Source organism: Equus quagga, chromosome 13 (assembly GCF_021613505.1).
Source record: "Equus quagga isolate Etosha38 chromosome 13, UCLA_HA_Equagga_1.0, whole genome shotgun sequence".
In the NCBI taxonomy this organism is placed as follows: Eukaryota; Metazoa; Chordata; class Mammalia; order Perissodactyla; family Equidae; genus Equus; species Equus quagga.
Genome location: NC_060279.1, coordinates 3,339,532 through 3,353,234, shown reverse-complemented (window position 1 = coordinate 3,353,234; position 13,703 = coordinate 3,339,532). Strand labels below are relative to the sequence as shown.

The window sequence follows — 13,703 nt, the reverse complement described above, 5'->3', positions numbered from 1 at the left end:
GTTGACTTGTTGCCTAATGGGCCCAAGAGGGCACTCCCGGCCAGCACATCGAGGTTCAAGACAGGAAGAAGGAACAGAGCTGTGCCAACGGTGTCCCTTTCCCCTTTGATCAGGGAGCTAGAAGCTTTTCTAGAAACCACAGAGATCCACTTAAATCCCGTTGACCAAACTTTTGTCAAGAGAAGCCTGGAAACGAGGGAAGCTGGGAAATTATTTCACTGCCCCAACCCCAAAGGGGAATTTCATGAGAGCAGAAAGGAAAAACTGGAGACAGAGTGAGCAATGAGCACGGTTTGCTTCGATCAGCACTTCCCCCGAAAGGGCGATTGGAATCAGCCCCTTCTCCCCATGTGCTTCGAAACTCTGCTGGGGTCTGGAAGCCCACCTGGCCAGGGCAGGACCTCTCCGTCCCCAGCAAGTGGGGGTGGGGGCGTTGCCGTTGGAGGTGCTGGTCATAGGCTGCAGAGCCCCTCGCTCACATTCTCAGCTTCTGTGACATCACACTGGGACTCGTGCCTTCTACCCTGGGCCGTGGCTTGAGCGCTCACTATCTCTTGAGCGACCGCTTTGGAGATAGGGCTCCTGGAGCCAGTGTTGGCGAGGGCGCCTGTGGGCCCTGGAGGTGCCGCCATGCCGCTGTCGCGGGCTGGCCGACCTCAGGGCCTGCTTCCCTGGATGCTCCCGAGCTTGTGTGCCGCTCTCAGTGCAGTGATGCTGCTCATCCTGAGTGGCCTGTTCTTTGCTTTCCCGTGAGTCTCCCACACAGGCCGGCAGGTTTCTGACAGACACAGAAAGGAAGAGAGATGATGATAACATGGAGCAGGGGAAGTGCAGAAGAGGGGTCATGGAAGGGAGGCTATTCTAGGCAGAGGGACCCGAATGTGCAAAGGCACCGAGGCATAGAGTGCTTGGTGCCCCTGGGAGCTGGTGGTGGTGGGTCGTGTTGGGTGACATCTGGTGGAGCTTCTATGGATCTGTCACTAGCCTGGATATTTATGGCAGGCTTGAAGGTCTGTGAGTCCTGACCAGGTGGACTGAGTCCTGGGGGGAACTCAGGGCCTCCCGCCGATCAGGGCTGAGTCCTGCTCTGGTCTCAGTTGCAGATGGCTGGTGCAGAACGGCGAGTGGGTCTATCCCGTCATCTTGGGCCCCCTCTTCGTGCTCACCTTCTGCTGTCTCATCGCCCTCAATGGGTCAGACCCTGGCACCCTACATCAAGGTGAGTTCTCGGCCCCTGGAAGAAGGAGGTAGCAGCCGAAAGGCTCCTGCCTGCAAGCATGATTCCTAACGTGCTCCCCACTCCCCTCCCGGGCCTCAAGACCCCTTCTCCCACCTCCTCATCTGCTTGGGCCCTACTTCTTTGCTTCCTGACCCAATCCGCCACGATGTGGAAAAGAGAATTCTGGAGGTTTCCAGTTACCCTGGAGGGGAGGGCGGGGCAGGCCAGGGAGAGAAGCCAGGTATTGACAACCACTCAGTTCTCGTCTTCCTTCCCACTGCACACTCTCCTGAAAGCATCAGTCCCAGTTGCGAAGGCCTGCGTCCTCACAGAGCTCCTCTGGCTGCAAATTACCTTCCCTTGGGCTGCCAGCGTCTCCCAGTTCGGTCAGCCAGCCGAGTGGGGACCGGGGATTCCCATGCCCACCTCCTCCCCACCCTTCCTGGAGCCCTGTGATGCTGCGGGGCTGCCCCCACCCCTGCCAGCAGCAGAGTGACGGAAGGGTTCCTGCTGCTGCCCAATCCTCTTCCCACGCCAGGCTCCAACGAACTGGACCCCATGATGATGCCTGTGGTGTGGGTGAACCACAGGGCCTTCCACCTGCAGTGGTGCCCAAAGTGCCGCTTCCACCGCCCGCCCCGGACCCACCACTGCCCCCGGTGCAACATTTGTGTGGAGGTGAGCACCCCTCTCATCTGCCCCCCTGCCCTCTCCCACCCCTGCCCTGAACTCGGCTTGGGCCCAGAGGCCCATTGACTCCGGGTGGCCGTGGCAGGCGTGAAAACACTACCAGGACTACAAAAGGCCAACGGTGGCTGTAACTCCCAGCCACTCTTGGTCACTCATGCAGGTCACTGCGTCTGTGCCTGCTGCTGTCCTGGGAGGCTGGCCCTTGCCCACTCAGGTGCTGACAGGCACAGGTGCATCCACATCTATGCTTGGCCTGGTCAGGCCAGGGGGAGGAAAGGCACCCGTGTCCTACCCCAGGCCTCACTGACACTAGATGCCCAGGGGGCCTATGGCGGGCTGCAGATCTGGCCTGGGGAGATTCGCCTGTCCTCTTCCGGGGCTCCAGGCCCGACAATCTTCTGGATTCTGAGAGCTTGTCTCTCCTGTGTATAGCCTGCCAAGGTTTACAAATGTGCTGTCTTCTCTCCTGCTTACAACCCTGAGAGGATGGGGGGTGCAGGGGGCTGTGTCATTCTTACTCTCATTCAGTGGATGTCAAAACAGAGGTCCTGCTGAGGGTACAGCAGGAAGTGTCCCACAGAAGGCTAGGTGCGCCTTGTCTCTAGAGGCCTTGTGACAAGTGATCTTGAACCACAGAGCCCCAAAGTGCTCTCACCACAGAAACGCCAGCGATAGTGACATTTTGGCTCAGGTTTAGGGGCGTTGGAGGCTGGGCCACGGTCATGATCTGGAGGGCGCCCCCTCTCACTCTCGCCCAGGACTTTGACCACCACAGCAGGTGGGTGAATAACTGTGTCGGGCACCGCAATTACCGGCTTTACCTGCTGCTGGTCCTGTCCCTGTGTCTATACACTCTCGCCGTGCTGGTCGCCTGTGTGACGGTCCTGGTGCGCACGACCCACCTGCCCTACGGTCTGGACAAGATCATCACGTATCCACCAGGCTGTGGGGCCCACTTTGGGGGCGATGAGGAGGGCTGGGAGAGCCTTGGGGTGGGGGCAGGGGGCAGGGTTCAAGGCGCGGCTCCTTAGCTCCAGGGCAGCATCGGGGTGGCTGTACCCGCCGCCGGCTTCCTGGTGCCTCTCTTCGTGCTGCTGCTCATCAAGGCCTGGTCGGTTAGCAAGGCTGAGCGCTCCCACGAGGGCAAGGTATGTGGGCCCGGGGGAGCCACGACACTGAGCTGTGGGCGGTCCCCTTGTCCCTCCCGGACCTCCGCACCTTCCACTCTTCCTCCACCGCCCTGGTCCTCATGGCCTGCCCTCCCTCGAAGGTGCCTCCTTAACCCTTCAGACCCTGATTCAGCTCCTGTGGTGCCTCCACTGGGGCTCAGTGTCACCCTCCCGACTGGGTGCCCTGCGTCCAGGGCCTCCTGTGTGCCAGGTCGCGCATGCAGTATTTTGAGCGCTGTGCGCAGTGGTGAGTGAGGCTCCATCCTGTGCTGGTGGTGATGAGGAGCCTGAAGTCAGAATAACTCCCGCCAGGGGCTGGTGAACACTGAGAGATTGGCCTGACCGCTCTGTGCAGCACAGACTCAGAGAGGGAACGGAGAGTTCAGAGAGGACCGCGGTGGAGAGGTTTTGGGTGGGCGAGGGCAGAGGGGAGGGCATTGCAGGTGAGGGGCACAGCTTACCAAAAGGCAGGGATGCCCCAAAGTGTGCAGACTGTTGACGAGATGGTGACGAGACAGTTGTAAATGGAGCAGAAAGTGGATTGGAAATGGAAGTGGCCTCTTTGGCACTGGCCGGACGGAAAAGGCTCGGAACGTCAGGTGGAGAAATTGAGTCTTGGGACCAGGAACCTGGGCGCCACGGCAGGACTCCTTTTTTTTTTTTTTGACATACAGTAAAATTCACCTTTTTTAAGCACCCGATTCTATGAGTGTGGGCAAGCACAGACAGTCCTGTAACCACGACCATAATTAAAATTCAGAACAGTTCCGTCAGCCCCCAAATTCTCGGATGGTCTTTTGCAGTCAATATGTCCCCATACCTGCTGCCCCTGGCAACCACTGAGTTGTACTATCCCCATAGTGTTTCTCTTTCCCGATCCTCCTGTAAATGGAATTCACAGACTTTTGAGTCTGCTGTGTTTCACGTAGCAAAATTTATTCAAGATTCATCCGTGGTGTTGCCTATATGAGGAGGTTCTTCCTTCTCTTGCTGTGTACTATTCCATCCTATGGATATACCTATGCATGCCTTGTTGATCCTTTTGCCAATTGAAGGATATTTTGGTGGTTTCCAGTTTTTGGTGATCATGAAATGTGGTTATAAACATTCGTGTCCAGGCCCCTGGACATGTTTCCACTTCTTTGTTGATAAATCCTTCAAGGTGGCCTTGCTGGGTTGTATGGTACCGGAATGTTTCCCTTTGTAAGCCACTGCCCAGTTGTCTTCCAAAATGCCTGTACCATTTGGCATTCCCACAAGCAACGTAGGAGAATTCCAGTCGTTTCTCCATTTTCACTGTCGTTTGACGTCGTCAGCTCTTCTGTGTTTTGTTTCCTTACTTTCGTCTAACGAATGTGTGGTGGTATCTTGTTGTGGTTGTGTTTGCGTGTTCCTAATGACTGATGATGCTGAGCATCTTCTCGTGTTCTTGTTTGCCGACCGTCTATCTGTGATTTGTGTCTGTTCCAATCTTTCGCCCATTCAGAAAAATTGTGTTGTTTTCTTCTTATTGAGTTTTAAGAGTTCTGTCTGTATCCTGGACTCAGATATGTGTTTTGCAAATATTTTTTCGCAGACTGTGGCTTGTCATGTCATTTTCTTTACAGCATCTTTCAAAGATCAGAAGTTTTCGACTTGGTGAAGTGCCATATCAGCTTTTCTTTTAAGGATTGTGTCTTTGGTGTTGTAATGAAACAATCGTTGCCTAACCAGACATCCCCAAGATATTCTCATATGTTTTCTTCAAGAAGTTTTATAGTTGTAGATTTTCTGGTAGGCCTCTGAATCATTTCAGCTTAAATTTTGTATCTGATGCAAGATATGAGTTGAGATTTATTTTTTTTGCGTATGGGTTGTGCCACCACCGTTTGCTGAAAAGACCATCCTTTTCCCATGGAGGTGCCTTTGCACATTTGCCAAAAATCAATTGACTCTATAGGTTTGGGTGTGTTTCTGAACCCTCTCTTCTTTGGCCGATGCCACACTGGCTTCATTAGTAAGTTTCTCTTAAGTCTCGAAGTCACTCAATATGAGGCCTCCAACTTTTTCCTTCTTTTTCAAAGTTCCTTTGGCTGTCCTAGTTCCTTTGATTGTCTTTATAATTTTTAGAAACAACTTGTGAATTTCTATAAAAATGTTTGCTGAGGTTTTCATTTGGATTGCGTGGAACCCATAGACCAATTTGGAAATTGAACATTTTCACAACATTGAGTTTTGAATCCATGAACGCGGGATTCCTCTCCATTTATTTAGGTCATCCCTGATTTCTTTCATGAGTGTCTTTGCAGTTTTTAGTATAGATCTTGCATACATTGTGTTGGGTTTTTTTCTGAGTACTTCACGGGTTTTTGTGTTACTCTAAAGTTTTTCAAATTTCTTTTCCATTTGTTTATTATTATAAGAAACTACAATGGAATTTTCTCTATCGGATTGGGATCTTGCAGTTTTGCTAGAGTCTCTTATGAGCTCTCAAAGCTTTTTTGTTGATCCACATAGAAAAACATGTCATCTGTGGGTTAGAGCAGTTTCATTTCTTCCTTTCCGATAAACATGTCTTTGTTTTTTCCTTTTCTGACTACAATGTCTTGGACCTCTGGTCTGGTGTTCACTTGGAGGGGTCAAAGTGAACATCCTTGCCCTGGGTTTCCTTTCGCAGGACTGTGGCCTGACTCCAAGCGGTTTTAGAAAGACTGTAGTGGGCCCCGTTGGTGAGGGGGCGCCTGGTGACATTGAGACAGCTGAAAGGACGGAGGAATCCTCTCTGCCCTCCACCTCTCATCCTTCCAGTCACCACTCCATCACTCCATCCACCCATATTTGTTTGCCAGCTCACCTGTGCCTCGTCTGCTCAGCCCTGACTCACCAGCCCCCTGTGGTCTGCCTGTCTTCCCTCTCCAGATTCAGTCCATCATTTCAGCCTCTCTTGGGCGGCACTGTCCCTTCGCACATCCTGTGCTTCTTCAGTCCTAGGTCAGGCCAGAGGCCTGCCCTCCCTCCACTGCTCAGAATGGGGGTCTCCCATCCAGGCTCTCCAGCCTTGAGAAACGGAAATGTGGTCTTCTCTTTGACATTCACCAGGCACGCTTCCCCATCACCTGCAGAACCCGCTCAGGTGTTCTTCACACACCTCAACTTCATTTCCTTCCTACCTGCCTCCCCTGACCACCACTTCTGCTGGGCCGCTTGCTTAGTGGTTGATATAGCAAGGGCTCTGGAGCCAGTCCACGTAAATTGAAATCACGGCTGCACAGCATAGCAGCAGGGAGAGTTTGGGCATGTGACTTATTCACCTGGTGCCTCAGTTTCCCCATCTGTAAAAGGAGGTCACGTGGGTTACTTTGGGTAAGACACGTAGCACAGCGGCTGATATAAGTAAGTGTCCTATACATCATGGTTATTGTTACTGTTCCTTCCCATCATCATTTACACATGTTCACGTCTCTCTCATCTGAAAAACAAAGCAAACCTCCAATCACATCACCGTCCTCCGCTCCACATGTCCTACTCTCCCCTCAGCACAGCCGTAGTTCCTGAGAGGGTTGTCTGTGCTCGAGTGCCATTCAACTTCCTCAGCCCACTTCAGCCTCTGTCCTCACTGTCACACTGATTCTGCGCCCTCAAGGTGGCCAAAGCCAGTGTGCAGTCCTCAGACGGATGTTTCCGGGCTGCACTCAGCCCCACCTGAGGCTGAGGGCGCCTGCCGTGACCGTCCCCGGCCCCTCAGGCCTGGCTCCCCCTGCTTTCCTGGCTGCTGCTGCTCTGCCTGCACCCTGGAGTCTTGGCCTGGTTTGCCTGCTCTTCGCTCTCATCCCCTCTCTCTGCTGCTCTCCCTGCCCAGCTGCCCTCCCCACCCTGCAGGCTCCAGTTGGCTCTATTGTTTGTGGGGTGTCCTCAGTCCCCACTGATGTGCCTGAAAGGTTGTTGAGGCCCCAAATATTTATGAGCTAATGAGCGAAACTGCAGACAAAGGAATGCATAAGGCTCTGGGATAGAAGGGGAGGGAGAGAGAGAGAGAGAGAGAGAGAAGCCTGGAGCTCTAAGCCCTCGGGAAGAAGGCGCCAGAGCAGAGGCCGCAGGGAGGTGGCAGGAGATGGGGCAACGAGATGCCCACTTTGGTTTTGGCCCTGCGGACCGTGAGGACATTTGAGACTCACAGTTGGGGCAGGAGACCCAGGTGTGGAGCCAGTGAGAGAGGACAGGGTGGGAGCTCGGAGCTGTGGGTTCCAGTCACGGCCGATTGGTCCCCTGTGGGAAGGGGAAGTTGCGCTAGCTCTTAGTCAGTCCTCGTGAATCCATCCAACAGGTATCACTCCTTTAAGCACCGAGCAAGCAACGTTCTCCTGTGCTGTGTATACATCTCAGACATCAAAATGGATTTCTCTACATTTGAAATTTTGGTAGTAAATTTCCCCTAACTCTGTTCACCATTTAGTGTCCCTTAAATGCTTTCAACACCTTCAAGAAGGCAGGACTCAAACTCTCACAGTGGTTAGTGTTGCTATATGGCAACCATGGGAACTTCTGGAGCCCTCTTGACTTTTCCTGCCCCGGGGCTAAGCTGTCCTGCATGGAGTCCTGGCTCCTTTTGGAGCAGAATAGTTCTGAAGATCAACATCTTTGTGACAGGGGCAGGGCTCAAGAAGAGCTGGCGGTGAGCAGAGGTGCTCCTGGGCCACTTTTGGTCGTGACAGACATTTTGTAGCCGGGGCTCTTGTATTCGGGGTGAGACTGGGCCTGCCCTGCGGAAGAGGTCGGAGCTAGCCCGATGGGTGGAGAGCAGGGAGGAGCAGAGCCTGGTCAGCAGTGTCCAGGCAAGGACTTGACCTTTGGGCCTCACCTTTCCTGCACTGGGTGCTCAGGACGTGGCGCCCAGATGTCCAGGGCCATGTGAGTGTGGTTAGGGAAGTATGATTGGGCCCCAACCAACTGCCCTTCCAGAGAGTGAAATTCAGGGAAGGCACAAGTGTAGAAAAACTGAGAGCTGGGACAGCAGAGAAGGGGCAGCGGGGGGTGGACGTGTCATTGGAGCAGTTTCATGGCAAACGGTTGATATGATAGTGTGTTTGGAAAGAGGTGGCAGGAGGATGTGTGTGGCCAAAGGAGGCAGAGATGGGAGGATGCTGCCAAGGGGGTGCCGGGTGAGGGGAGGATCCCTGAGACGGCAGGAGACGGGGTGCAGGGCCAGGGGTGGCCTGGAGAGAGCTACTCGGAGGTGGGTTGGGGGAGGCCTTGGCTGACACTCGCAGCTTCTGTCCCTTGGGGTCTTGCTGCAGCCCTGGGCTGAGCTGACAGGCTCAGGGTGGGGAGTGGTGGTGGCCGTCCCAGTCCTGCTGGATCTGAGCTCTTCTTCCTCCCCTTGCCCCCTCCAGTACCAATACCTGTATGTAAACAACCCTTTCGACCTTGGCTGTGCTGGAAACTGGTGTTTCACAATTTTCGCGCTACGAGGACCCAAGTGAGTTTGCACAGCAGAGGCCCAAGTGGTGACCCTGGGGCTGGTGGGGTGAAGCTGGGATTCTCATCCAAGAAATGGGGCAGAGGGCCCGGCAGCCTGGATGCGATGGGCCCCAGCTCCCTGCACGGACGAGCTGGTGCTTTGTGCTCCCCAAGCTGAGGGGGACCAGGCCTGGAGGGTTGCGACCCCTCCCATCTGGCTTGTGCTCCCCAGGTACATGGCCGAAGCCGTTGGTCTACAGAGCGCGGTGGGGCCTGACTGGGTGCCCATGCAGACCCTGCACTGCTCGAGAGGCCCCTCGGGGCCCGGTCCTCCAGCCACCCCCGGGCCAGGGTCTCGCCCCCACGTCCAAACTCTGGGTCTCTACACACCGGGACGGGCTCCCCCAGGGAGTCGAGATCCTGCAGATCTCCAGGAGGTGAGGTGTCTGCGTGTTTGTGTGCGCGCGTGCGTGTGTGTGTGTGTGTGTGCATGTACAAGTGCAGCTGCCTGTGCCTGTGGTGTTGGGAATGGGCATCTCCAGATTGTGCGGATGTGGGGGAAGCTCCCGCATGGTGCAGTGGCCCTGAAGCTGGAGCACTGAGAGCTCGAGGGAGGGGGCTTGTAGTCCCCAGGAGCGCTGGAAGTAGAGTCACAGGCCTCCAGAATATACCGGGGGATCCTGGAGACACAAAGGGAAAAGAACACACCACAACCTTGCTGGTTGGCCTTGGCCCAGTCTCTTCCCCTTTCTGGGCCTCAGTGTCCAGATTAGGACTGAAGGGGGTCCAGTGGTTTGTAATTTGGGGGGACCGATTCCTTTCCTTAAAGGCAACTTTGAATCTGGAGCTGAGTGTATGAACCGTGTGGAAGTGGAGCATCAGGAATGAAGTGGGGGTAGGTAATTCACAAGCCCCCGCCCAAGGGCCCCTGCAGTGGCATTCTGTGGTGCCAGCCCACACCCATGCTCGGTGTGTGGGGGGTGGCGGCTTGGACAGTGTCTTCCTCCCCAGCTGGTGGGCCATGCTCTGTAGGGTGGGCCCTTAGGGACAGCCCCCATCCTCCTCTCTGCGTTTAGGTCCACGCCAGCTGGCCCAGTGCTGCCCCTGCTGCATGAGGCTGCATATCAGCCTTGGTCTGCTCTCGCCATTTTGCCCCTGGAGATGCCAGGAGCCTCGACACCTGAACCTCACTCCTCTATCCTGCGTGGAGGCTCTCTGTGCCCTGTCCCTGCCTACTCCCCTGGCGGGAGTGCCTGGATCCCCAGAAAGCCCATTAAATACCCTTTGCCTGCCTCCTCCAACTGCCTTGGGGCTTTGTCTGTCCCAGTTTCCACGGAGCTGGGGGAAATGGGGCATTCTGGGGGCTGAGACAAAGACCCTGGGAGGAGGGACCAAGGTCCAATACTGGCTGGCTTTGCGACCTTGGGCAAGACACGCAACATTCCTGTCATCCGTAAAATGGGGCAACCCTAACAACCACAGCAGAGCTGCAGATGATGGAAGAGAAAACCCAGCAGTGCCTGGCTGTCCTCCCCGGAAAGTCCTGGCCTCCACCCTGCAGCTCCCCTGTCTGCCTGAAGAGGGCGCGCGCTGCCCGGGAATCCACCCAGAGTGGCCTGCTCTGGCAGTGCAGCATAGGAGCCTCCTGTGTAGCTTGAGGCTGGACCTCATGCTACGAGGGGGCCCTCTCGCGGCCTCATCCCAGAAGGTGGAGTGCGCGTGTTCCCTATCACAGTCCACCCTGCATCTTTGCTCTGAGCCGTTCTCACCCTGGTCACTCCCTCCTGTTGAGGAGTCAGATGCTGTTTCATGTCCTGTCCTTGTCGGGGTACCCTAGGCTCTGTGCCTCTGCTGGCCTTGGGGGGCAGGGAGAGGGCAGTACATCAAACTGTGGCTCCTCTAGTGGCCAGCGTGTGACCCTGCTCATGGGAAATAACGGCACCTTCCTGGAAGGTAGTCAGTGGATGAAATGAGGTGGTTCATGCAAAGACGAGGCACACAGTAGGGACACACTGAAAGCAGCCAGTATGATGATGATTATTTTCTCCATCACACAGCTAACAGACCACCAAGTTTTCCTCCAAGGGCCACCTTCTCAGAATTCCAGGGCCCCAGAGCACCGACTCAGAATCTCCGGGTGGGGGAGGGCGGGAATCGGAATCTGAGTTTTCGTCAGGTGCCCGTGTGATCCTGCCACCCTGGAGTTTCAGAACTGCCTCCTCAGGAGAGGAGGACGGGCACCACCACACTGCTTCCTGGCATCCTGTGCCCAGGGGAAATCGGGAGCAGGGGAGGGTAAGAAGGAACGATGTCGCCAGAGGGCCAGATCAACAGCCCAGGGCCCGTGGAGGTGTGTGTGCTGTGTGTGCATGCCCGTGCTTGTGTGTTGGGGCAGGAGCTCATCCTTGGGGAGTGTCACCCCACCTGGGGAGGTGGGTGACCTCTGTGCGGGACGTGGCTCCAGGTCTCTACACAATGAGACCCCTACAGGCTGCCCCTCCCTCCTCTCCCAGCCTGACCGTGACGGACTTGGACCCCTCTGTGTCTGGCCCAGCCTCACCCATGCCTCTTGTTCTGGCTCTCTGGGCTCAACCCCAGGGACTCCAGCTCTCCCATGTCCCCTTTGCTTTGGAGTCAGGGTCTCCCAGGTCTGAAGCTCCCCTGGGGTGCAAGCATTTTCTCAGCTCTCATGCTGCTGACCTCAGGGTTGACCCTGGGTTCTGGGGAGGGCTGTAGGATATTCCTGACATACAGAAAGGCAGCCCAATCGTGGCCTTCTTTAAATGGCTTCTGTTGCCACATTGAAACTTCTTGGGGCCTGCATTTCTGAGTAATGCTGAAATAGCCTCATCTGTCTGGGAAGCCCGAAGTCCATGGGCGCATGAGAGACAGGGAGGACATGAGACCTTTTGCACCCCCGACCCCAGGTGTATGAGTGGTGCCCAAATCTGTGTGGGCCTCCTGTGTGTGTGTTCCGAGGCACAGCGCAGCCCAGGCTGCCCACCACTGAGAAGAGGTGCTCAGGCCCACTCCCAAACGGTGTCCTGGGGGTGTCTGTGCCTGAGCTTCACGGGAGGAGGATCCAGGACCCTGGGACAAGGCCGGGAGGTTGATGTTCATGAAAGGGCTGGCTGTAGGAGTCTCAGCTGCTGGAGGCCGTGCTCTGCAGGAGGCTGAGAAGCCCAGGGTCCCCCAGGGTCTGGGACCCCTAGTCCCGCCCTGCCCTGTTGCCCGCCCCTCCACTGCCCTGCCTGGTTCAGAGCCGGGTGCCTGGTCATCAGGATGGCATCGACTGCTTCCCTGCCTCCTGCTGTAAGGGGGACTCACCAGCCTCAGGCCAGGCCTTCCAAGTCCTCAGCCACGTGTCAGTCATGTCCCCCAACAGCCTGGGTCTCAGTTACCTCAGGCAAGGACACAACTTTCCTCTGACGCTGATAGGTGGCCATGACCCCTCCTGCTCTGGGATGTTGATTCTGGCTCTTTGTTGTCCCTCCCACCAGAGATTTCTAGGATTTCTTTAGGAAAGCCCCTTCATTCAGCCTCCTGCGCCCCTCGAGGGCTAAGAGGGCCCTAGCCCACCCCTTCCTCTGACTCCCCCACACGCTCTCCGCTGAGCGCTGCCCCCACCCCCAGAGACTCTCTCCTGCCGGGCTGGAGGCCTCAGCCGAGCTGCCCCCACCTTCCCTTTCCAGCTCCTCCCCATTCATGCTGAACCTGCCTTGATTCCCACACACCCACCTCGAGGTCCCTCGCCCACTGATGGGGGAGAGGTGTTCTCAAGTAAGCCCGGGGGCAGCTACCGTTTTCCTAGGAGGAAATTTTAGGATTTTTCCACGTCTGAAGGATGGTGCTTGTTCCCTAGTTGTGAGCTAGTCATAGCTAATAAATGAAATTTCCTTCTGAAAGTGACACTTCAGTCATGGCCCTCATAACTGATGTGATTTATGCAATTAGGAAAGAGGACTCATTCTGATGGAAACTTTGAAAATAATCATTTGCCATGATAAGTAAAGGGACTCAATCAAGGCACTTTGTGTGTCTAACCAGCCTCCAGCATATCTAGTTTTACTAATTTTTCAATTCTTTTATTGAGTTCATAATGCTTTATAACATTGTGTGATTCCGAGCGTCCGTTACTATGTATCAGTTTCTGTATACACTTCATCGTGCTCACCACCACTACTCCAATTTTCATCTGTCACCGTCTACATGTGCCCTTCTACCCCTTTTGTTCCCTTCCAGCCCCCTTCCCCTCTAGTCACCACTAATGTGTTCTTTTTGTCCACGTGTTTGTTCATCTTCCACAGATGAGTGAAATCATCCAATATTTGTCTTTCTCTGTGTGTCTTATTTCGCTTACCGTCATACCCTGAAGGTCCATCCATGTTGTTGCAAATGGGATGATTGTCTCTTTTATGCGGCTGAGTCGTAGTCCGTTGTATAGACACAGCTCATTCTCTTCATCCATTCATCTTTAGAAGGGTACTTGGGTCGCTTCACGTCGTCCCTCTTGTGAGTAATGCTGTAATGAACATCAGGGTGCCTCAATCTCTTTGGAATGTTGATTTCGTGTTCTTTGGATAAACACCCTGTAGTGGGAATGCTGGGTGATATGGTATTTCTATTTTTAATTTTTTGAGAAATCTTCATGCTCTTTTCCATAGTGGCTGCACCAGTTTGTAATCCCAGCAGCAGTGTATGAGGATTCCCTTTTCTCCACATCCTCTCCAACATGTATTGTTTCTTGTCTTGGTGATTATAGCCTTTTGGACCAGGGTACGGTGATATCTGATTGTAGTTTGATTTGTATTTCTGTCCTAATTAGTGATGTTGAACATCTTTTCATGTCTGTTGGTCATCTGTGTATCTTCCTTGAAAAATGTTGAAATCCTCTGCCCAATTTTTGATCAGGTTTCATGTTGTGTTTTTGAGGGCTTGTACGTATTCTTCATATATTTTGGAGACTAAACTCTTGTCAGATATATGATTTGCAAATGTTTTCTCCCAGTTGTCAGGTCATCTTTTCATTTTGCTCATGGTTTCCTTTGCCTTGCAGAGACTTTTAGTCTGATGTAGTCCCGTTTGTTAATTTTTCCCTTTGTTTCCCTTGCTTGAGTAGACGTGGTATTCCAAAAGATACTGTGAAGACCAGTGTCAAAGAGTCTACTGCTTATATTTTCTTCCGGCAG

General features: G+C 54.3%; 1 protein-coding gene across 1 annotated transcript; it reads left to right on the top strand.

Moving 5' to 3' along the window:
* The first annotated feature begins 466 nt into the window (after nt 1–466).
* LOC124251274 (palmitoyltransferase ZDHHC19-like) lies at nt 467–9,787 on the top strand. Its single transcript, XM_046683925.1, has 9 exons — nt 467–749; nt 1,098–1,219; nt 1,758–1,897; nt 2,668–2,840; nt 2,952–3,057; nt 8,448–8,533; nt 8,747–8,951; nt 9,344–9,409; nt 9,591–9,787. The coding sequence occupies exons 1-8, from the start codon at nt 631–633 to the stop codon at nt 9,371–9,373; spliced, it is 981 nt and encodes a 326-aa protein (XP_046539881.1). The 5' UTR covers nt 467–630; the 3' UTR covers nt 9,374–9,409; nt 9,591–9,787.
* Nucleotides 9,788–13,703: the final 3,916 nt, after the last annotated feature.

Coding starts and splice junctions, on each gene's coding strand:
- LOC124251274 (XM_046683925.1), top strand. CDS start 631: ATGCCGCTGTCGCGGGCTGGCCGACCTCAGGGCCTGCTTCCCTGGATG. Junction 750..1,097: donor GGCCTGTTCTTTGCTTTCCC/GTGAGTCTCCCA, acceptor CTCTGGTCTCAG/TTGCAGATGGCTGGTGCAGA. Junction 1,898..2,667: donor GGTGCAACATTTGTGTGGAG/GTGAGCACCCCT, acceptor ACTCTCGCCCAG/GACTTTGACCACCACAGCAG.